Source organism: Arctopsyche grandis, chromosome 11 (genome assembly GCF_051622035.1).
Source record: "Arctopsyche grandis isolate Sample6627 chromosome 11, ASM5162203v2, whole genome shotgun sequence".
Classification (NCBI taxonomy): Eukaryota; Metazoa; Arthropoda; class Insecta; order Trichoptera; family Hydropsychidae; genus Arctopsyche; species Arctopsyche grandis.
The window spans coordinates 9,889,684-9,914,039 of NC_135365.1; the positions used below are offsets into that span (position 1 = coordinate 9,889,684).

Here is a 24,356-nt window from a genome sequence, read left to right on the forward strand (position 1 = left end):
ATGTTCAATGCATTTTTTTCCAATGCAATTTCCAATTTTTTTTCTTCCAATTATGTACCTTTAAAGGGTAGTATTCTTGTTTACTTTGTACATGCTCAATATACAACGCCTATTGGAATTCTACAAGCCCATAGACTAGTCAGAAAAACACCGATCGGCGTTGGTCAGCATTCAAAGGGTTCATCAATTTTCGAGTGATAAAAAAATTAAAACTCAGACAAGTAAAAAAAGTAAACTTTTATTTATTTTTAAATATTTTTGATTTTTCTTTGGTTTCGACATTGTTTCAAGTTAAAAAATGTATTTACATAAATATATCAATAGCGGCAGTATAATATTATAGCCAATAAAAATCACACTAATTAACTTATTTACAATTTGAATTTAAGTACTTAGATTAAACACATTAATTTTTTTTAATTAAACAAAAAGTAACTATAGTATGCGTATATTAACTATAATTAGTTTACATTAAGTTTTAGTTAGACGACACATTCGAAAGCTGAATCGACACGATGGAAAGTCTCAAAAATTTCCTTGTGAATATATTATCATGTTACTATATACGTTCGCACCAGATCTATCCTATTTTTCCTAAACGTTTATCACGTGTCACAGTTGACGAGGCAGTGGTCCAGCCACGGATGATACGTGTAGTTAAATCTGCTAGGATTCGCTCTGTAGTCCTGCTTCCTCGGCTTCTGAGGCACAAGTCTGCCCTTATAGTACACCAAGCTTCTCTTCATCTCCCTGACTATGTGAGGGTATATACGGGACAAGTCTCTCTGCTCGCAAGGATCGCTATCCATGTCGAATAGGCAAGATTTTCCTGTAAATATACGAAAAAGAAACAAATGAGTGAATTATTTTAAATCTAATTGACGACTTCCGGTTCGATTGTTTATTTTTTTCTTCGTTCGATTACGGATTGTTACGGCGATTGAAAAAAATGTGCAAGTTGGATCCGTTCGTTTTTCACCGTTGAAGCAATCAATCGACTGTGGATTGTGGTCATGGTTATGGATCGGCGACATTGTATGCGTTTTAAAATCAATGCCATGGACTCGGGCTGGTAATTTCCGTGGAATAGCTATGGTCAATCGGTCAAGTTTGATGGATTTCCGAATGAGGAAGTTGTGATGGTTTTAATTATTATGGTACAGTCAGTGCTAGTCAATTTTTCCTTTTGGAGAAAAATGCAGTTTTTCTTTTAAGTTTTTCATTTGGTCATTAGGTATTAACATTATATAATAGCTGTATTACCCGGCTTCGCTCGGTATTTGTAAAATAAACCGCTTAAACATGACTAATCTAATAGTAAACATTTTATTAAATTTATTTGAATAGTTTTATTTTATATCAATTTATTTGAATACTCATTTGTTTTTTTATTAAATTGACTGTCACGAAAAAACAAACGTATATAGTAAGTCTCTTATAAAAAATTATATGTACACCCCCGGCGTCTGCGCCCCCTAGGGCTACGCCACCTGCGCCCCCCTGAGCATTTGCCATCTAGGGCTACGCCCCTGCGCCCCCCTGAGTATTCGCCGTCTAAAACTACGCCCCCTGCGCCCCCCTGAGCATTCACCGTCTCGGGCTACGCCACCTACGCCCCCCTTAGCATTTGCCGTCTAGGGCTACGCCCCCTGCGCCCCCCGAACCTTCGCCGTCTAGGGCTACGCCCCCTGAGCCCCCTGAGCATTTAACGCCCCCTGCGCCCCCCTGAACCAAGGCGAATCAGCGCCTATGAATCGAATAAAAAAATCGAATCATTTGTTCGATGACGTCACGGATCTACGAACGAATGAACGGAGGATACATACATACATATATACAAAGTCTTTTTCCAAATTATATATTAGATTACACAATATTAAATATTAGACAAAGATCGTTTAATAATAGTTGGTTAGACATTCTAAGACAAAATAAAGTATACAAAAATAGTCGGAGCTATCGAGAGCGAGCCCGGGCATTGGGTATACAATAATTTTTGACCTTTTTTGTGCGGATAATTCTGGATATATGTATATATGTATATACATGTGATATATGCGAGATATATAGATATATAGAGATATATAGATACATATGCGAGTGTAGGTATTAAAGATATGTAAGAGAGTGACATTAGAATATTTTCGATTTACCTTCTTCAATGTTTTCCATCACATTGAACACTTCAATAGAAAGAGTTCGAATATAAAATTCGGTCATATAATAAACGTTTTTTCACAGTGAGGTCTGATAGTTTGAAATTCATTATTGTTCTTGAACAGAATCAACGATTTTTACGGATCTGATTTAAAGTTATATTAATTGATAAAATAGCGAATGGAGTGTTTGAAACTGACAAATAGTATTATCGAATCGCGTATTGTTTAAAATTTTGAGCCTTTCATTAGTGTATATGTTACAGTTAAAGTGTATCTTTAAGTTGTAATGTATTTTGACTAGTTGGAATATATTCCATCTAACCTACGTAAGTTGATTCATATACCGTTATAGTTCAAGTATATTTTTCGGTTGTAATATATTTTTACTAGTGAAAACGTCACTCGACTCATAACTACAAAAATAAACTGTTGTCTTACAACTGGTTGTTGAAAGTGTATTTTCGCTTGTAGATATGTCATAGTGAAATTATATTTCAAGTGAAAATATATTTTCACTGACGTTTCAATGAAATCATAACCAGCTACATTTTCAGGGTTGGTTTATATATAATATATAATAATATAATTTAGGGGTTAGGATAGGCTAGGTTAAGTAAGTGTTGGCCATATGCATTTAAGATTGGGTTGTTAGGGTTAAATTTATAGAGTTAAGCGTTGTAAATTCATTGTTTGATACATTTTCACTGCTTGAATTGGTGAAAATATATTTTCAGTAGTGAAAGTATATTTTAACTTGAAATATGCTTTTACTGTAACAGATATATAATTTACTGGTTGAATTGTATACGAATATGAATGACCTAAGACGTTGTTGGAATATATTATATTACAACTGAAAATACACTTCAACTGTAACTTAATCTTAAGTCTAATTCAACGAACAATTTGTGTAATGAAATTTCATATCATATAATATAATCTGTATTTGTATTATAAAATATAAACAAAGACTAATATAATATTTTATTGTGTAATGTTAATATTTAATTAATAGAAAATATGTATTGTATCAACTAGCCTTGACTTTTCTTGTAAAATTTATGATTTGAGAACTTTTTTGGGCGCGTTATGAAATTCCTCAGAAATGTGTGAAAATAAACATAATAATGATGAAGTTTCTTTGTTAAATTTAAAGTCGCAATATGGTAGAAGTTTAGTTTGTATTTTAATTACCTGGGGCAGTTTCACAAGTGGAGACATTCCTCCACGAGCATCGTACTGTAGCACTGTCTCTCAAAACAGCCATCTCATGCTGGGTAGTAATCCTGGAAACGGTTGATAAAGCTCTGGATACATCACTGTTGGAAATACCATAGAAGTCGTAGGCTACGAAACGAATATTGCGGGTGCCATCTTCTCCAAAATAGTGGTCATAGTCTCCGTTTCCACTCTGACCGATCACCAACTTCCAGGACCCACGTCTGAAGCCAGCAGTTCTCTTCTTTTCGTCGATGTTGAGCAGGACTTCGGATCTGGCTGAAAGTGTGTTGTCCAACAACGAACTCCACTGATCCAAGCCATCCGTGTCGTATGGCAAACTCGTAGAGAAACCACCTGTTATTTGAAAACACGTGAAATTTGAAAAATAATCGAAAAGTCACCGTTGTTTGTGAATGAGTATCGATTTAAATGTGTTTGAAACTTCAACAGAAAATTGGGCAACTGGCCTTGACGTGTGGGAATGAAACGTCAAAAGTTTAAGTTTTGGGTCATTGCATTTGCTTAGTAGTATTCTTATTACATATATTAGGGTCGTAGTGGTTTATAAAGATACTGAGAATTTTTAGGATATTGCTTATTTGAATACCACCAGGCTAATAATTTGAAACTAAACTAAGAATCTTGAAAATAGGCTCTTCTCTTCACTAATCTTGGATAAATGCGTTGTTGCGTTAATGCTAACCACCAATAGGATCCCGAGTTCTAGCCCTGCGTTGACCTCGATTAAAAATAATTTATTCGTATTTCAAAGTTGGATATTTGTGGCTCTAAGTCGATTGTTTCCTATCAGAGTTTCATCAAATTGGCAAAACCATCCGACCTACCATGACACCATTATTTGAATATGATATTAAAATTGTATATATGTACAAGTTTAACACTATAGGTATCGCTCAGAGCCCATAATGGTAAATTCAAATTTATAAAATATAAGAAGGTAAAGAAGTAGAATAGTTTCAAATTGTAAAACTTACATCTTTTCGTCTCTAACTTAATGCTATTCAACTAACTAATATAAAATTCAATTTTTTGATATATCTGGATTCATTGAATATATTGATAAAATGATTAGATTGACATAAGACAAACAGATTTTCCATTTAAAAAGGCTCACCCCCACTCTACGAAAAAGATGCGCACGCAAGGATTGTGTACTGAAAGTGTTTTAGCGCATCTTTTCCTTGTAGTGGGGGTAGGACTTTATAAATAGAGCAACTTCTACACATTATTCGACTAGATTTTGATCGTTTTATGTATATATATATATATATATATATATATATATATATATATATATATATATATATATATATATATATATAAATTACAAAAGTAGATGTTAATTTTAAATGTAACTTTTTCTAACAATAAATGTTGCCCCCGTATGCTCCAATCTTAATAATTCGGAGGTGTGAATTTTGTATAATATTGTGGTTATATAAATCTGAATTAGCTTATACCTGCTGCGGTAACGAGGGTCGGTAGCCAATCGGTTATATGCATGAGATCATACGAAACACGTGGTGCGCCTCTCAACTGGTTATTCCACATACAAGCTGGTACTTTGACTCCCCCTTCCCACATCGTGTCTTTCATCTGAAAAGCAATTATAATATAGTTCAAATTTACTCTGTAGTGCTTAATCGTTGAAACTTGCCAATTTTGATCGTGTGTATAAATAAAATAGTACCCCTCTGAGTGGCCAGTTGGAACCCCAGTTCTTGTATTCACCCACCATGGGTGCTCCGTTGTCCGATTGGAATATGATTATGGAGTTGTCTAGCATTTGGTGGTTTTTCAGCGCTTGCACCACTTTTCCGACACTCTCGTCTAGTTTGGATACCATCGCTGTAAATTAAAATTAATTCAAGTTTATAGAGAACGCTGTTACGTTGAGGTAGATTAAAATTTAGATTTATTAGTATGCAATAAAAGTTACCGGTGATATATCTTGTCGACAGATACGCAATGTAAGATTGAAAGGAAGTTGGGTATTGTCTTATTTGTGAATTTAAATTAGTATGAATAATTTATGTTGAATGTTTAGTACTTTTTAAGTGGAAACTTCATCAGGTTACGTAAAGTCAAGCTTTGTTAGAACTGAGTATATACATTATGTAATTTTTGAATAGTTTAAATTTAAGTATTAATTGATAAAACAAATATGAGCAGTGAATATTGTTTTGGACTATTGGCCGACGAACACTAGGCTGACAGATGTTTGGCCGAACGGACATTAGGCCGACGGACATTTGGCCGAACGGACATTAGGCCGACGGACATTTGGCCGAATGAAATTTTTAATTGTTTAAAATTATCAGTGAGTTTTGAGTAATTTCGATATACAATCGGTCAAATGTTCGCTCGACCAAGCTTCCGCCAGCCAAGTGTCTATTCAGCCAAAAGTCTGCGTATGGTTTTGGGGTGTTAGAAAAATGGACCAGAATAGTTTTTTCCATTTTTTTTCGGATAATAGACACGAATAAGGAATAGATTTTCTAAGTAGTGATGGGTATAATATGTTCAAATAAACAGTTAGAGAAAATTTAAGAAATCAGTGAAAGAAAGCTCAATAAGAAGAAAAATAAGTAGAAGGGTTTCGTTTAATTGACAAAATTTTGTTAGGAAAATTTATCTACAAAACTTTTCAACAGAAAGGAGTGAATATCGGGATCTAAAACTGAGGAACATACGTCAATCCATCTTCTTTAGAAGAATCAGTAATAAAAATATATATACTTTTTATTGGAGTAGGATTTTACTATATGAAAGTACTTAAAAATTAAACCATTTTGGTAATTTTTCATTTTCACCTTTCACCTTTCAAATTTATTTAAATGAGGTTTGAAATGATTAATAAATCTTAATATTTACAATTTCAAAAATAAATCTCATAATTTAAATTTAAAGTTCTGCATATTTTGAGATAATTTTATAAATGAGGAGACGTATAAAAGATTATGGTAGACTAGCCTAACCTGATTTTTACCTACGACCTGCTTCTCATATTTTGTTTGTTTTGAATGCTTCAAGATATACGTAATTATTCTGCGAATTATATATCTACCTAAATCTGTTGTACTTTTTAAATAACGATAAAGCATATTGATTCACACTTTGCATAATACATTACCTGCATAAGTGCGCCTGTTTGCATCGACAACATGAGCCATCTTCTGCACAGTCTCCTGAGGCGCCTCCAGTGGTTTTCCTTCATTTCCGGCGTGAGTTGCCAAATGCGCCAAATACATGAACAACGGCACCCGTGGATCGTGATCATTAATCACTGAAATTTAACAATAAAATAAAATCACAAACCAGCATTTCCCGTCATACAAAAACAATAACCCGGCATTATTTTTTTTTTAATAATTTTCATTCATCATTCTTCAGAGACATACATATATACACAGCGCATTAATTTAATTACACGTGAGGCGTTGGCCGTTCGTTTCGAGATTAATCTTTCTTGTCGGATGAATGAATGCGTGAACGCGACGAAGCGCGACGTGGCCGGGTGTTAATGGGTTAAAAAGATAACGTCCCGTGCCAGTTTCCACAGAGTCAATGGTGTACGTGTTACAAAGCATTGTCGCTGATCACCAATCCGGCAAATTAGCTGATGATAAGTCTGCTAGATAGACATGGAGGTGCATCGATAAATGCAGAGGTCGTCATTGTTGCATTTATGGATGATATGTACTTGAAATCGAAAGTCGAAATTTTCTCAAAGTCATTTTTAATGTATGTACATTATTTTATTTTATTTATTTATTCATTTAGCATACTTGGGGGAGGTGGCAAAGCCGATATACCCAAGGTGTTTGACTTATACATAATCATAGGTATATAAATTAAATGAGAAAAAAATAAAGCATTCAAGATAACCATAAAAATATAGAGTGAAAAAAGAAAAAGTTATAGGCTTTTGAACTATTAAAATCTGACATAGCGAGAGGGTGGCGAAAAAGGAAAAAAACGATCGGAGAAGTGTGGATAAATACGGCAACTTCCTAATAGACGTCACCGAGAACGATAATGGAGTAATTTGGTAAAGTTTGAAAACGATCGGACCCAAATTTTGTCAGACGAAAAAATCGAAAGCGAGTAAAAAATAAAAATAAAATTAAGAGAAAAAAGTAAACAATAAAAAGAAAAACCGAAATAAAAGAAAATACAGGGATAAAAAAATAGAACAGTAAGATGATAACTAAAAGAAAAAGAAAATATAGAAAGAAATGAAAATATAGGAAAAGAAGAATTATAAAATCCCTTTATGTTTAAGAAATATATCTAGCTTGTTTTTAAAAATAATAAGATTTTCAGAAATTACTACATTGTTGGGAAGACAATTCCAAACTTTAACCACTTTGTTTTGAGGAATCTCTAATCAATTTGTTCAATTTTTCATTTAGGAGTCTGAGAGAGTGACCTCTAAGATGACTGTTGTCATTGAACATAAATAGATTGGACATAGGACAATTGTAATAATTATTTAATATTTTAAAATTTTCGATAAAGTTCATCTTTATCTTTGACTTCTTCTCATCTCCAATGTGGTGAGATTCATTTTTTTCATTTATGTATTATCCTTTCTAATAAAGTACAAGGAAAACTATCTTTCTCTTATCAGTCAGGCAGCAACTGCTTCTCATGAGAGGTTCTATTCCGAAAAGTGACTATTCTAGAATATAATATACGCACATATGTACATATGTATGCGGGATTTAGTTTTCTAGCTTAGAAGAATGTATATATGAATGCTTAGGTTAGCATGTATAAGTTGAATAATGCTTAATTTGTCATCTTGCACATGTGATGATTCTACCAGATTCTACACATATGTATATAAAAACGGAAGGGATGTACATATGTTTATATGATAAAAAGTTCATAATAATGCAGGAGATCGCACCGCAAACACCGAAAAGAACACAATAATCATGTATGTACATGATTATTTGTACGCGGTCGGCCAATTGTACGTGTGGAGATGAAAATAGGGGGTAGCGTGAGGGCAGCAATAAATGACACACTAAATTATGAGCAGAATATTATGCATGTAGAGAATTATTTGTATTGTGCCTGCTGAAATAGCCTCAGCTGTTCTACATGTATCAATTCCGTTCCGAAACCACAGTTGAAGTATCAACGGGCACAACACTAGTTGTATCATAGAAGTAAAAGGACAGAAGCCAAAGAACTTGATTTTCCTTATTGGAAAGGTTGGTTGAACTTTGTTTTCCTTATTAAGGAGCATATTGTTCTAAAGAAGAAGGTTGACATACTACATACATGTATGTATGTAGGACTGTGTCCAGATATACACTAGATACGATCTTATAGCTCTGATATTTTAACATTCCGAGTTTTGAGGTTCTCCATGCTACAAGCTACATAAATATTAAACGTGACAAAAATATACCCAAAGTACATACGAATATCCTTTTTATTATATTTGAAAAATATCTGGCTAAAATTCAAGCGTTATGTAATTATGTGTATATGTAAATCTACATATATTGTACGTTCATAAAAAGCGATGAAGGTCGATTTCTCTAATTATTTCATAATTGATTTTCAACATCTTATTCAAGCTTCTCCAAATGAATCAATCTTAAAACTAGATTCCACTGGAGTATCAGATTTAAAGACAAGTCGAAACAACTTTGTAAAGATATGTAAGTTTTATAATTTCTCTTATTTGGCAACTTTACTCAATTTAATGGCAAACACACTTAAATTAGCTAAAATATTACAGCAGAATTTAAGTTTCTTAATACGTTAACAAGAAGATATCAATATTAGTAAGATTCAAATTCTTATTCCTTGTTAGTTCAGCAGAATCAAGTTCTGTCTTAGAACCTACATAATTCTGCTGCAGTGCCAGATTTGAACACAAATTGAATTCACTTTGTTTCTGGGGTAATTTTTTCAACATCTGCTGGATCATCCTCTTCAGCAACCTAAGCGTGTGCTCTAGCCAGTTTAATGACTAAAGCATACCAAAGGTGACCCAATTAAGTCATTCTCTAATATAGCAAGTGACTGAATATTCTGTACGATATCTAAAACTGCTGGATTGTAAAAATGTATGAAATTTGTTAACAAAAATACAGGTATATTCAAAGAGTTGAATACCCGCCGTTAAATGCGCTTTCTTGATCATCAATCTGCGGTGTTTACGAGTGACGGACGTTATTAATAATTACAATGGCTCAGTTATAGTCGAGTTCATTGTTCTTGTCTAATGTCGTCAAATTTATGGTACGTCGTTGGTTCGGTTTGTTGTTGGCTCTCGACAATGGCGACCGTTGCGCAGTGTGCCCACGACCTTAGATTCAGATCTCCTTGATAACATTTTCATGTCATTTCGTACGCAAAAAATATTCATATCCATATAAAAAAATATAAGAATGAAATTCAAAATGAACGTGTGTTTAAAATTGCCCAAGTCGTTGTTCATCTTGCCGATTTAGATTCACTTATCGTCGGTTAGCATCTCAACACGCCGACATTGCTCGGGTAATGAGCCATTTATTCGGAAGAGACGAAACAACAATAAATGATTTCGATTTAACGTGTACATATGTACATTGGTATATTTAAACGTATCTGGTTGTTAACATAGAGCACGTGTCGCTCTTTTTTCCGATAATTCATGTAGAGTTTTGTAATAAAAATATTATAAATATCGACCAAAATGAAACATCAGGATATGTAGAAAGAAGCTTGAATGATGTTGGTTGTGTTTTTGATCTGGGGAAATTTAATCAAGTGACCCAAAAAAAGAGTGATTAAAAATAATTGTGCATTTAATAAGTACTTGACTACTTATGGTGGATTTTGTCACCGCTAGGCAGACGGCAATTTTCAGGCTTTGCTTATATCGCTTACCATTTCAAACCAGGCCCCGGTAATTTTTTATTTATTTTTATATAAGAACACTTGGGAAAGGTGGCATAGCCGATGGACCCAAAGGGTTTATTAATACAAATAGTTGCAATACAAAAAATACAAATACCAAATAAAAACCTGTGTCTCAATTGTTTCTGAAATCATCAGCAACTTAGTAAAATCTCATAATAAATATAATATAATTCTTATTTTTGTTTCATCCACAATTCTAATTCCAACTTATTTCAAATATTCAAAGAATTCGAGAGTCAACTCCCAATCCAAAGATTCATTCTATACTATTTTGTTATCTTGCAGACGACTATTTTGAGAACAATTTGTTTGCAATAAGAAAGTTCAACCTTTCATATATACCTTATTTTCGTGTCCGGACATTTCGTCGCTTGACCATTTCATCACTATGGCTTTTTATCGCGGGGCCAACTATCTGACAGATTTCATGCAAATATTTTTTGTTCACAATATTACATATTCATTTATTTACATATTTTTGCAACAGTGACATTACAGAATACTCTAACGCGTCACTGTGACCAGACATATAAGCATAATACAAATACCATATATAATAATACATACATACATATAAGCATAATACAGATACTATATGTAAATATATAAGAATTAGCGAGACATCTATGTTATAGATAATAATTTTTTTAAAACATATTCAAATAGTTGTTAAATAGTGGGTAGGATGTTTTTGTTGCCAATTTGATGGAGGAACCGTTTCAACAATGAAATCAGATACATTGGCAAACTCTAATAGGAAACTTGAAGTCTCAAACATCCAAGTCTGACTGTCTTATACTCAGAATAAATTCTTTTCAATCAAGGTCAGCTCACGGTATTGAACCCGGTAACCTCTCGGTGCTTAATATCAACGCAACTACCGAGCTACGCTGCTGGATAATAAATCTTTAATTTTTATGTTGACTGTACTTTTTGAAATGTATATTGAAACCGTTATTTAAATATTTGGAGCAATGATTTTTTTTAATCATACATATGTACCTAGTAATTGAAAACCTTTTAGCTTTCTTTCATCAACAAAACAATAAATTATATATGTACTAGCTGAACCCGGCATGCGTTCCAATGCCACAATAACGCATGCAATTCCCGTTCCCGTTCCCGTTCTAAATTGTCGGAAAAACGCAGGCAGCGAACACATTTGAAATTATTGCGTTGCAATGACACTCATTCCCATTTTCCCCGTTTTTTTTTCACTGTAATCGTCCCGGACATGCATACAACAAATCCTGAAAGTTCCATCGTAATCGGTTCAGTGTTTTAGGAGCCTATTCGAGACACACACACAGACATTCATTTTTATATATTAGAAGATTTTTACTAACGTACATATAATATAATTAAAAAATAGTTACATGAAATCTGTCAACGAGTTTTTTCCGCAATGAAATGTCCTAGAATCCTTATTGTAAATTAAAACATGTTAAATTTAACTCAAAATACATACTGCTTACAGCTTCCCTTGTGTAGAGATCGGTGGCATAAGTTCCAACATCGCTCCAAGAAGCAGTCAAATTTCGATACAGATCGAAACCGAACAGATCTTCATTGTCGGTCTAAATAACAAAAAAAACAACATTATTATATCATTGCTTTGAGGTCACATACATACACGCGTTATGCTACTCATAAATTGTCTTTTTAAACAGCAGGAAACGGAAGAAAAATACATTCGTACTTATTTATTAGATATGACGTAAAATTTTCACAGGGGAACAATGGCCTGCAGATTGCGTATCTGGTTGGGTCACTTTTGCCTTCATTTCGGACCGTTTTTTTTCCATTTCGTATATATTAAGTGCCAGTTGGCGCCTCACGAAAAGCGATGATTATTCACTTGGAATGCGTACACTCGGGTTTTTTTACACTTATTACCTACGTCATTCAAGATTCGCTCGCAAAACGGAGATTGAAGACCAGTCGGCCAGTCATTGTGCGGTTTTCCGGCTCTCGGAAGTTCCGGCTTTGGACAAGGACACGTTCGGTCAATCGACGATAAGCTCGACCTTCTCCAAAACCGATTAGGAGTTTGATTTTTAAATTTTCCTCCCCCCCAATTGTTTTCACACACTCTTCGTGACGTTGTTTGTTTTTTTTCCCGCTGCAATTAATCGCACAAAAGAGTAGTGTTATTTATTTGGTCGAAAGTGGCTCAGGAGCCCCTCCTCAGACTCCGCTAATTAATTTGTTAAACGCTTGTTAATTATGCGCTTATTGTTTTTGCCCTATTGTTATTTTTAGTCGCTTCTCAATCACCTTCACCCTATGGTTTTTCGCTCGGTTCGTAGCCAATTTTGCAGATAACATCAGTATATGGATCGTTCGTGGCTACTTAGGGTAATTTATTGGCATCCGCGACGATGTTGGATCTTAAATGAGTGTCTATTGTGTGTACATACATATGTATGTATGTGCGGTTAGGAATTTTTTTTCAAGAAACTGCTTTAAAAATATATCCATTAACCAAATATTAGTTAATTGAGATTTCAGCGAAATATAGCTATGTAAAATAATATATGCGTATGAATTCCATTGATTTCGAGACAGATTTAATCGTCTCATATATAATATAAAACTTTATCATCGAAAGTCACTTCAACGTAGAGAAAAGGAGGCTTGATTTTATGAGAAAAGTTTCATCTGACTTGAATTGCATAGTAAAAGTTGAGGAATTTACCTTTGAAAAATATTCTTACACAATTCTCTTAGTGTTGTAAATAAATAAAATGTATCATTTAAATTGAACATTTTTACTATGGATATAAGAAAAGTTTTGCATGAAGGTCGATTCATACTATCAAGCATTACAAGGCAACAGCCCGGTACAGCAGTGCGCGGAAAAGACTACTTATATTTATACTATACGGTATCTCACGTTCATACAGGTTTTGGCTGAATGCAAGGAAAAATTGGCTTATATATATATATATATATATATATATATATATATATATATATATATATACATTAGTGACGTCATAGTACGCGTGCATCCACTACTATTGTCACGTCGTGCGTAAATATTCCACAGTGGCCAAGTTAAACTAGTTTTGTTTGATACGTTTCGGTGACTTTTACTGCTGTATAGTATGAATAGATTGTGTCGGCTACTGCTGCTCGGTCTGCGCCACGTACATATTACGGAACATATGAATTTGTCCACAAATAATGTACCAAAGAATACTTTTCTTAGTACACTAATACTACTAATAATATCTGAGCTGTGCCAGTATGAATAGAACTTAATGCGTAAAAATGGTCTATGTATGTGAAATGTTTTTTAATAAAAAAAGATCAATCAAAAGTTTTGCAATTCTTTAGATGGGAGAAATTAAATAATACAGGTTTTGATTTATTATAATATTGCTATATTGAAACGCGTATTGAATTTGAATAATATAATACATTAAATGTTATTGTGTAATATAATCTTAAACACATAAAAGTACGCAATTGTTAAAATTTACATTTACACAATTGAAAAAAAAATGTTTTGATATAAATAGTATATAATAGGAACGATAAGAATCGAAACTCGGTAATAAGCTGCAAATTAAATGCAAATATTCATATCACGAATCTAAAAATGTCAAAATTTACTATACAATACAATGTTACGATTTATCATGTTAGTGTTGTTTAATATCTCAATGACGAAAACGATTGACCTTTAGTTACGTATTTTAACGATTTTTTCTTTATGAATATGTCTTAAATAAATACGCAAATTAGAATTTAAGCCAACATTGTTAAAAATTATATTAAAATAAGGTCAATGCAATAGTATAACATATGTATGTAGTACTGACCGATTGTTGAAGCACATAGTCGTAATAGCTAGTGTATCCTCCCCTGTATCCAAAATGTGAATCGAATCCTCGATAAGTGGGCAATTGCGTAGTTCGAGCCATCCCCAAGTGCCATTTTCCAATAGCGTGTGTCGTATAGCCGAGGTCTCGAAGGTATTCGGGTAGAAGTTTCTCATTCAGGGGTAGTCCTGCTGGGTCCAAATTATTCAGGGGGCTCCCTTGCATACCTGTTGGAATGAAAGCAAACGAATTTATACCGTGTACTAATTTTCAATACTGTTCAGAGTTTCAATTCATGTGTGGGATCCAATTTTATACATATGTACATCACGTACTATATTTTATGTGTATAGTATTTATTCAACGAAACAAAACTTGATCAAAATTTTAATAAACCCATATACATATATGGCTTCTATTTTGTTTTAAATTAAGTTATTTTTATACTTCAGGTATTCGGTGATTTTGACGCCGTGTTATGCGCTACAGGCAATATTATATGTACAAACTTGAATTTAATGCTTAAAAAACGAAAGATTCAACGTATAAGAAATATATCAATATTATAAATAGCAAAGGAACTGCATTAAAAAATAAATATAAAATAATTACGCTACATAGTTACTAAATTTAAGTCATTGAATTCGAATATGATAATGATTTTGTTAGTTTGCTTCGTTTAAGTATGAGATATGAGCGTTTTACAAAATGCGTAATTTTCAGAGATTCTTGGCTTTTGCAGTCTTTAACTTAAAATCTAGTATTTCTGTGCTCAAAGGGAGTACAGATATCAATAATCCGATGTTTTTTCTATTGATTCTAATTTTTTTATTGCTTTAAAATACTTTAGAAATTTAAAAGAAAAAATATATTTTTTATTATGGGTTTATTTGGACTGTTTTTGATTTCACTACGTTTATAAAGATTCGTTTTGTATCCCAATTTTTTTATCCAAACGTTCAAATTCAGCGGTAAATGATGTTAAATTACGTTATGAGATGTTATTTCTTCTATTATACATATATATGTATGTAGTCAATCGAACTATTGAAATGAAACTGACTGGAATAAAGCATAATCTCATAATAATAATAATAATAATAATATAATAAAACTATTTATAAAAAATAAACAGAATTCTGGGACTATACGAATGTATTTCCAGAAAACAAATATAAACGAGGAGGGGGTGGGGGGAAAAGTAAGGTACAAATTCTCGAGCTTGAAGCCCGGTCTAAAATGGTAGGCGATGTAAGCGAAGCCTGCAAATTCCCGTCTGCCCAGCGGTGACGAATTCGTAGACAAAATTCAACATAAATAAAAAAAAATCTATTTTATATTTATTTTTTTCTGATTAATTATGTATACTTTTGCCCAGCGGTGACGAATTCATCGATAAAATTCACTGTAAATAATAAAATCTATTTTATATTTCTTTTTTTTCTGATTTATTATATACATATGTATATTTTTTCTGTGTAAAATATGTAAAATTTCGTGTTAAATATTTAAATATTAAATGTATTTAAACATTAATTAATAATATTATTAAAAAAATAATTTTTAAATATTAAAATATTAAACTCAAATCATTAAACGCACATTTTTTTTTTTTGGATTTTTTTCCCCGGTCCTGATTTTTCCCCTCACACATACATAAATACATGTTTTAATGAGGTTTTCCAAATAGAATTTTCCATACATTCGCATGTCTTCTTCATAGGTGAAATATTATTATCAGCGTTCGGTAAAATCGCTGAGAGATTTTCACGAGTGAAAATCGCACGAGGCGTTTTGCTCGCGCGATAAAAGGGGATTTTCTCGTTCGAGAAGATGTTGTTATTAACATATGAATAGAAGCTTCCCGTGAATTAAACTCGCTCGGTAAGAAAATAAGGCACTATGACGAAAATCGAAATTGGGTTCGTGACGTGTGTGTACAAACAGACCTCATACAATTCCAACTTGGCACGTAGATTTCGAACACGTGGTGCGTGTTGCTCCCGCAATATCACATAATTATTGTATTGGGACGAAAGTGGTCTCATTTTTCCTCTCCGGCTCAATTTTTCCAAAGATGGGAGTGTGATGGCGGAAATGCCATTGAAAATTTTTATATTTATACGTGTGAAATATGCTAATGTTCATTCTTATTTTCGCTTCCTTTTTTTATCGTCGGGGTCCAGCAAGGTCGTTACGTTTTGGTGCGTTGCTTCAGAAATGTGTAATAATACATCACGCGATTGTATCATCAATCATAGTTAACTAGATACGCGTGATATGTTATTTATTGTTTTAAGATGACTGTGACGTTATCAAAAGCGCATTAATTGCATTGCGGTTGGTTTATTTAATTAATAGAACTATTACGAATAGGTAGCAATTAAAAACTTTAGCAATGTACATAAAATATAATTACAAACCAACGTATAAATGTGATTTATTCCAGATATGAAGTAAATAAAAAATTTATATCGACCGTGTCTTGTTAATGTTTTTCAATTTTATTTGACTCAATTTTCGCAACGCTTTTATATAAATTTAATTTTACTTCACATATCATTATTTCAAGAAGGTATATTGAGATAAATATGTACATATGTAAAGGAAAATCCTTTACATTCAAAGCATAATGCAAAGCAATCCCAAGAAAACTTCAACGCCTGATGCAAATATTATAAATGTTTTATACAATAAAGTAATTGTGCTTGAATTCAAATATGCCATATTACTTGAGTATTAAGATGAATTAATTTAGGTACGTTTATATTATCCAGCACTACACGTCAACAACTCGGCACAGCACTGCACAAAAAAGACTCATTCTAATCATACTATACAGCACCACCCGTTTTCGGCATTTTATGCTTGTTTTGCACGAGTGCAAGGCAAAATCGCCCTACATATATATATAACAGAGCGCGACAATACAGCGCAACATTGCTTGCGTCGTAGCGTCGAATCAATATTGTCACAATATGACGTTTCTGAAAATATTCATATGCGCATGCATGCGCACTTTAGTTAGTACGCGTGCACTCACCGCTATGACGTCAAGTCATGCGTGAATATTTCAAAAGTGGATAAAGAAAACAAGTTCCCATTTGATATCTTGCGGTGATATGTGCTGCTGTATAATATGAATAGATCGTGTCGGTTGCTGCTGTTTGGTATACTTCACGAACACATTACTAAATATATGAATATGTCCATATACATAGAATGTACTTGAGAATATTTTTCGTATGGCTGTTTACGTGCATTGGCCGGCTTGAGCGCATAATACAAACGAACCATTATATGTACATATGTACATACATATGTATTATGTAAAATATTACGATGTAATTATTTTATGGCTGTGCGATTTGTGATGCAGATTAGATACTAAAGTAGCATATGCCCGATCAAATAGAGAATGGAGCATTGACAAGTATGGAGATTAAAAAAAAAAACAAATTTAAGGATTAATTAATTTAAAATTAATTAATTCTATTCCGATTCCAATTCCTATTTCAGTTCCGGTTCCGGTTTTTTCATTTCCATTTCGACTTAAGTTGTGATTTACGATTACGATTACATGACAACAATCGTTGTTTGTTATTATTATGATTATACATATAACTTTATTTTAATGCATGTATCAATATTTTTTCCGAAACCACCCGTTGAAATATCAACGGGCAAAACACTAGTTTTATATAGTTTTGCACATGTAAAAAATACGCTAGGACGCCTAATCATACTATCGCAATTCTTGGAAAAACTCACTTCTTGGATGTTATTCTGTGATATGTGACAGCGATCGACAGCAGCGATTCCCATATTTGAAGAAATGTAGGAGAATTTTGGAAATAATATGTTCGAATTAGCAATGACATAACTATACGCCCACCATAGCTGGAAATCACGAGCACGTTCCGTGCCATACAGTCGATTTTTTCCACTGTTTTTTATACATATTTGCATAAAAAAGTACTACAATATAAAAATTATAGTCCCGGCTTAAATGATAGTCTTTAAATGAATCAAAAATAATACTTATACTAGATTATTAACGTAAAGGATAAATGTAATTAAATATATAGCTTCATACAAATATATAATATGCATACTAGAGGATTTATGTAAAGTATTAGTGTAATTAAATATGTAACTTAAAACCTTAGTTCGCTAAGGAAGATATGATATAAAGGCGACCCAAAGTTTTAAGTTTATTTAAATTTGGCTCGACTCTTGTATTAGGCATTATTAAGAGGACTAATTTTTATATACGATTTCTTCAAAGCTCTGTATATTTAGATGAACCCAAAAGTATTACAAAACACGGTCAGATATCGTATGATGAAAAAATAAAATAAAAATTTCGGGATGCAGTGAGAGTGTCGCGCAGAGTAGCTTGCGAATCTGCAAGAGCTTCGCTCATTTTTAGCATTTGCATATTTAAATTATACTACGGGGTTCGTTTTTCCAACCCGCAGGATTGACAGATGTGTCCTGGCACTTTTTTTTATTATTATTTATTCCTACCACCAGCACTCACTTCGTTATCGTATTTGCCTAATGCAGTTACGTTTAAATTCGTCTCCCATTCGTCGTAATCAACTTTGTATATATTACTCCAGTACTGAGATTCAGTACCACTTCAACTGTTGGAGAGCTTTCCCGACTGTCAGAACTACACATATAATACATATGTACTTAGCATATATATTATATATATATATATATATATATATATATATATATACATATAATGATCGCAGTTATTATAAATTAGTAAAAAAATACTTAAATAAATTGTACGTACCTGTCCTTATGGGGTATTTCCCAGTTAACAAAGCGGCTCTTGATGGTGTGCAAACTGGTTGGGCGTAGTAATTATTTAAAATAACTCCATTATAGCACAGGGCGTCTATATTGGGTGTTGGTATTTGATTCGAACCGTGAAATCCAACATCGTTCCATCCCTGAAATATTCAATAAAATGTTTGAAAATAGGATATGAAAATATGTAGTATTGTGGAAATGTGGTCAAGTGTAAGTGCGATATGCTCAGGTTCGAGGTTCGAACTTTAGTATATAATAATACTAGGCAGCTTGTATAGGTATGATTACGTGAATGGTATATACTACATATTTATAATATTATTGATATTTAAATCTGTTAAATTATTGAACAAAATCGATGAAATACGTTATAAAGCGAATTTAAATTAAATCTTTCATAGTTTCCGATTGAAGCGGATGTATTTAATAGCAAATAAATCAAGTCTACGTTTATATTCTGGTACATAATAAAATATTTCTAAAGGATTAGTCGTCGTGAAACACGATTGAGTGGTGAATATTTTATATAACTGATTAACATAGCATAATTGTACTGAAAAACACTAAAGATTTGCATATTTGATTGGAAGTGTGAATAATTAATTTGCTATAAAGCAGATGTGATTTTATCATACTTTTGTTAATGCGTTGTTTAACTAGATATGTATGTATTTAAAAATGCAAATGGGATGAACTGTAGGTTAAGTTTTATTAATTTAGACATTATTTAATAGCGTTTGGGAACGTGTTTTCTATGCATGCATTTGAAGTGCGAAAAGACACGTAATTAATTAACAAAAAATAAACGGGCATAAAATTATTAAATCGGTCAAATTAAATTTTAGTTCAATTTGGTTATTATACTGTGCATTGTAATATTTATTCCATTTTTGAAAGTAGGCTTAAAAAAACAAAGGTGTATCTCAAAAGGATCTCAAAAATTTAACAAAGATTCCATTCTAATTAGAAGAGTATATAGATGTGGAGTATTCTTTTTACTAGCTTAAAATGTGTATAAAACATTAGATTTTTTTATTTATAATGTTTTCATACAAAAACATACAATGGAAATTTATGTATACATTATAAACCTTTCTGAATTTATGTACGTTAGCGTAAATAATGTGTCACAAAAACGAAAGGATTAATTTTAGATATGTTTTTAATACATTTTCGACTACACTTTGTAAATTAGAGTGGTTCTTTTTTCGAAGAAAAAAAATGGATTTATTTTTTGCATTGAAATAAGTACAAGTCAGAAAGAAAATGTCGTGGTTTTTGTAGTTGCATAATAAGAATAAAAATATATAAATAAAGTAAAAATTTAAGTCACCCATGATTGAACACGATTATTTGTTTTAATAAAAGGATTAAAAAATAGTGTTGTTTCATATATTATATTAAAAGAACGTATTCATTAGCAAAGTTAGGGCCTCTCTATTGTATATTTTACAGTCCAAGTTGATATTTTGTTCGTTCATACACGAACATAATAGTTTGTTCGTACACGTACCAATCTGACCAGTTATAGTGTACACAAAAGAACAAATTGACAAAAGAACTATGTAGTTTTTTCATGCACAAACTATACATATTTTATTTTATTTATTTATCAATACCACAGAGACTTGACAGGTTGCCCCAAAGCGTCAATGTGGTTATAATACAAATATAAGTTAAAACAACTCAAGAATAATAAAAATCATAAAAAAATAATAAAAATCAAGAAATATGTACACAAAAAAAAAACAAAGAAATAAGATTGAAAAATTATATCGTTCTATTTAGGATGTGTTCCACCAACTCAACGTAACTGGCATTGAAGAGGTCCAAGTAATGTGCCAATAAGTTAAGGAGTCGAACAGCTCTCGAGAGGGGGGAGTTCATGAGCACGTTTGGTTTAGCCCTAATTGGTAAAAAGATATCATGCTTTTGAAAAACTCTATGATTTTCCGGGGGCCCAGAATTTTAATCTCTCCAGGATAGCGGGATTGTGAATCTCTCCTCTAAGTAATTTTACGAAATGTTTCCCAAGAAATAAATCTCTTCTCTTTGCCAGGGAGTTGAAACCCAAATATCCCAAGACAAAGGCACTAAAAGTTTCATGCGATACCTGGTGAGTCTATTTAAAGATAAGCTATTGACTGTCAGCACTTATGTAACAAACTAGTACATATGTTTATGAACGAACCGGAGTGTAGCACTTGGACTGTAACAGTATAGTACATATGTTCATTATATAATCCTATATTATTTTTAAATTTCAGTTTGATAGACGTCTGGTTATGTGCAGACAATGCAATGCTGTTACGTAAGATAATTTTTCGGAATTGGAGTTATAATTTATACAGATGGAACAATTAACGAGATCGGTGGAACAAAGCGATGATTGTTGTTCGTTGGTCCGCATAAACGGTGGGGCATGGCGTTTGCTCGATCGAACAATTCGAAATGGCCAAAACCGGAAAACGGCGATGTTCAACCTCGCCAAAATGTTCTTATCCACCTATTTATAATGTGTTTTCATATTGGATTTCCGCTAGATACGTTACCATTGTCTTGTTCCCGCGATAAGACTTTTCAATATACATATGGCGTGCTGGTCAAAGCGGCGGAAAGGCTCGCCCTGTAATTATTATTTTTTTTTATTAATTTTGGCTACTTTTCTGAATTATTTCGGATTCACATCAGTTATGATTTGTGCTGACCCTTGCTTTGTATTTTTTTTGTCTTGATTTTTGTGCCGAAAATACGTTTTGATTGCATAATTGCCATTGTCGTGGGAGACTTATCGGATGTCGGAATTGTTAATTTTTAAGGTCAAAATGTTCAATGACTTTTAAATGATAATGATTTGACCGCAACGATATCCCAAAAATTCAAAATTATCTAAATCTGAAAACGCTTGGCTATTTTTACAAGGTTTACTTTTCCAATCGTTCAGGTAATATTCCTAAAACTCTTCGCTTGGTTTGAAACTTTTCCATTTTGCAAGGTTTGGCCCCTGATTTGAGAGATTTGATTTGCTTCCGCTATTTCGATGCTTAAATATAATCGTAATAAACACGTTTAAGAATCCGAAAATTTTGGAGAGGGGGACAGCCACTAACCTGTAGCATTATATAATATGTTTATCTTTGTGTTATTACAAATGTCTACTTAAAACGCACATATTTAGTATAGTCGAAAATAATTAAAGTAGTAGTGTAAAGAGATCACAGTAAATGTGCAGACACAAAAAATGGTACACGGCAGGTTTTTTTTAGATAGCACATCCAAAAAAAAAACACGTCTAATGTATACCGTCACGGTCCTGACGGTCCTGACGGTCCAAAAAATGGTACACGGACCACCCCAATGTGACTATTCGTCACATTGGGGTGGTCACAAAGACAATTTTTGCCATGAAAATCGCGAATACACAATATTTGGCACTCAAGTTCTCGTTACTATGATAGTTATCGTTAGTATGATTGACTTTTCGGCTGCCAGATGTTCCGTTATAGAGATGTTAGTGACTTTGTGACGAGTAATTTGTGACCAGTAATCACCGAACCGGGTTTGACAGTGATCGACTACTCATATTTGAAGAAATGTGTGAGAAACTTGTCGAAATAATATCGTACATTTATACTGTTCAGCAGTTCATGGCTACAGCACAGCATAGTAGCTCACGTAAACGACAGTTTCTATTCATACTATCCAGCACCTCACGATGTCAGTACGTTCAGACTTAAGTTTTCGCTGAGTGCAAGGCAAAATCGGCTTACGTATACATTACAGAGCGCGACGATATGAGGCAATACTGCTTGCGTCTTATCTTCGAGACAGTATGTCGTTTCCAAAAATATTTAGTACGCATATTACGCATAGTACGCTCTTGCTACTATGACGTCACGTCGTGAACCGAAAGAAAACCGGTTTTGATTGATATGTTACGGTGACAGGTACTGCTGTATAGTTTGAATAGATTTTGTCGGCTGCTGCTGCTACTTGCTGTTACGTCTACGCCACGCTACACATGAATGTATCTATACGAAATGTACCAAAGAATACTTTTCGAACTGCTGGTTGCGTGTAGTTGCTGGTATGTGTTGTGCTAGTATGAATAAACGTTTAACAATGACATGAAAATTGGAAATCCCATCACAGCTGGAAACAACGAGTGCTACACTCTTGAGCGTATTCTTATCATAATTGGGCTTGTCTATAGTAGTTTGGTTCTTAAGCTACATATAAATATGCATGTATGTAGATTGTGTATTACTTTGCTATCGATTAGTTGTGGATAAGCGCATTATCTTGAGACTTGAACGTAGATGAAGTAGACGAAGCCAATTATTACTATAGTCTTTTCCATAAAATGTTGAGTAATAAAAATTAAATTTAACACTTAACAATTCCATAACATTTATTGAATAAATATTTATGTTTTTACTTAGCGTTTATTTAAATTTATAATACATGTCAATTACATTAATTCTATTCGTGCTCGTGAATAAATGAGTCCGAGCTTTTATTAAATAAAAATTAATTCAATACCAATATATGTATGTATATCAAATGAAGCATTGTATTATATATTTTTATTTAGATTATACATTACTTATGTACATATGTATGTAAGATGGATTTAAAACCATACATTCAAACTTTGTAGTACATTTGTCATTTTGTACTGGTCTCTATACTGGAGAACTATGAAGTTGGAGACAATAAAGCGGATAAAAGTACAAAATAAAAACTGTTACCGAGCTCTCTTCGGGCTACTAAGGGGTCGCAGATGTTTTTAGAAGAGCACGTACCTCACTTTGAGGCCATTCTCAGGATGAGCGCGGCCTCCCTACGCTATCGTGTCTCTGTATCTTCAAATTATATTTTTGCTGCCACAATAATTCAATTCCATTCACCACTGTACATTCGATGGATGGAATTGCTACACCAACCACCATATATTATTGTTCCATTAATTAATTAATTATTTATTAATTTATTATATGTCCGTATGGAATTGGGATGGAGTACATTTGGACGAATCAATGCGGTTTTTAAATCAAAAATGCTACAATGCCTGAAGAAAAAGATATTCGATCAATGTGTTTTGCCAGTGATGACATATGGATGTGAAACTTGGACATTGAACGCCAAGTTGCTACACAAAGTCCAATGCACCCAACGAAGCATGGAACGTTGTATGCTTGGCATAACGAGGAAAAACAGCAAACGGAATATGTGGGTCAGAAGTATGACAAAGGTAGTGGATAAAGTGGATAGAGTAGAGAGATTGAAACGGCAATGGGCGGGGAAAATGGCTAGAAGAATGGATGAAAGGTGGATAAAAGAAGTGCTAGAATGGTACCCGAAA

The 24,356-nt window shown here is 33.0% G+C and overlaps 1 protein-coding gene across 2 annotated transcripts in view; it reads right to left on the reverse strand.

Moving 5' to 3' along the window:
• Nucleotides 1–223: 223 nt before the first annotated feature.
• LOC143918749 (arylsulfatase B-like) overlaps nucleotides 224–24,356 on the reverse strand; it is a 28,817-nt gene continuing 4,684 nt past the window's right edge. For both annotated transcript variants that reach the window (XM_077440786.1, XM_077440787.1), the window contains exons 3-10: nucleotides 18,972–19,131; nucleotides 14,162–14,388; nucleotides 11,800–11,908; nucleotides 6,535–6,687; nucleotides 5,092–5,249; nucleotides 4,862–4,997; nucleotides 3,354–3,734; nucleotides 224–829 (exon numbers count right to left, since the gene is read on the reverse strand). In XM_077440786.1, coding sequence (XP_077296912.1) covers nucleotides 606–829; nucleotides 3,354–3,734; nucleotides 4,862–4,997; nucleotides 5,092–5,249; nucleotides 6,535–6,687; nucleotides 11,800–11,908; nucleotides 14,162–14,388; nucleotides 18,972–19,131 — 1,548 coding nt within the window. In that variant the 3' untranslated portion in view covers nucleotides 224–605. The remainder of the gene's footprint in view (nucleotides 830–3,353; nucleotides 3,735–4,861; nucleotides 4,998–5,091; nucleotides 5,250–6,534; nucleotides 6,688–11,799; nucleotides 11,909–14,161; nucleotides 14,389–18,971; nucleotides 19,132–24,356) is intronic.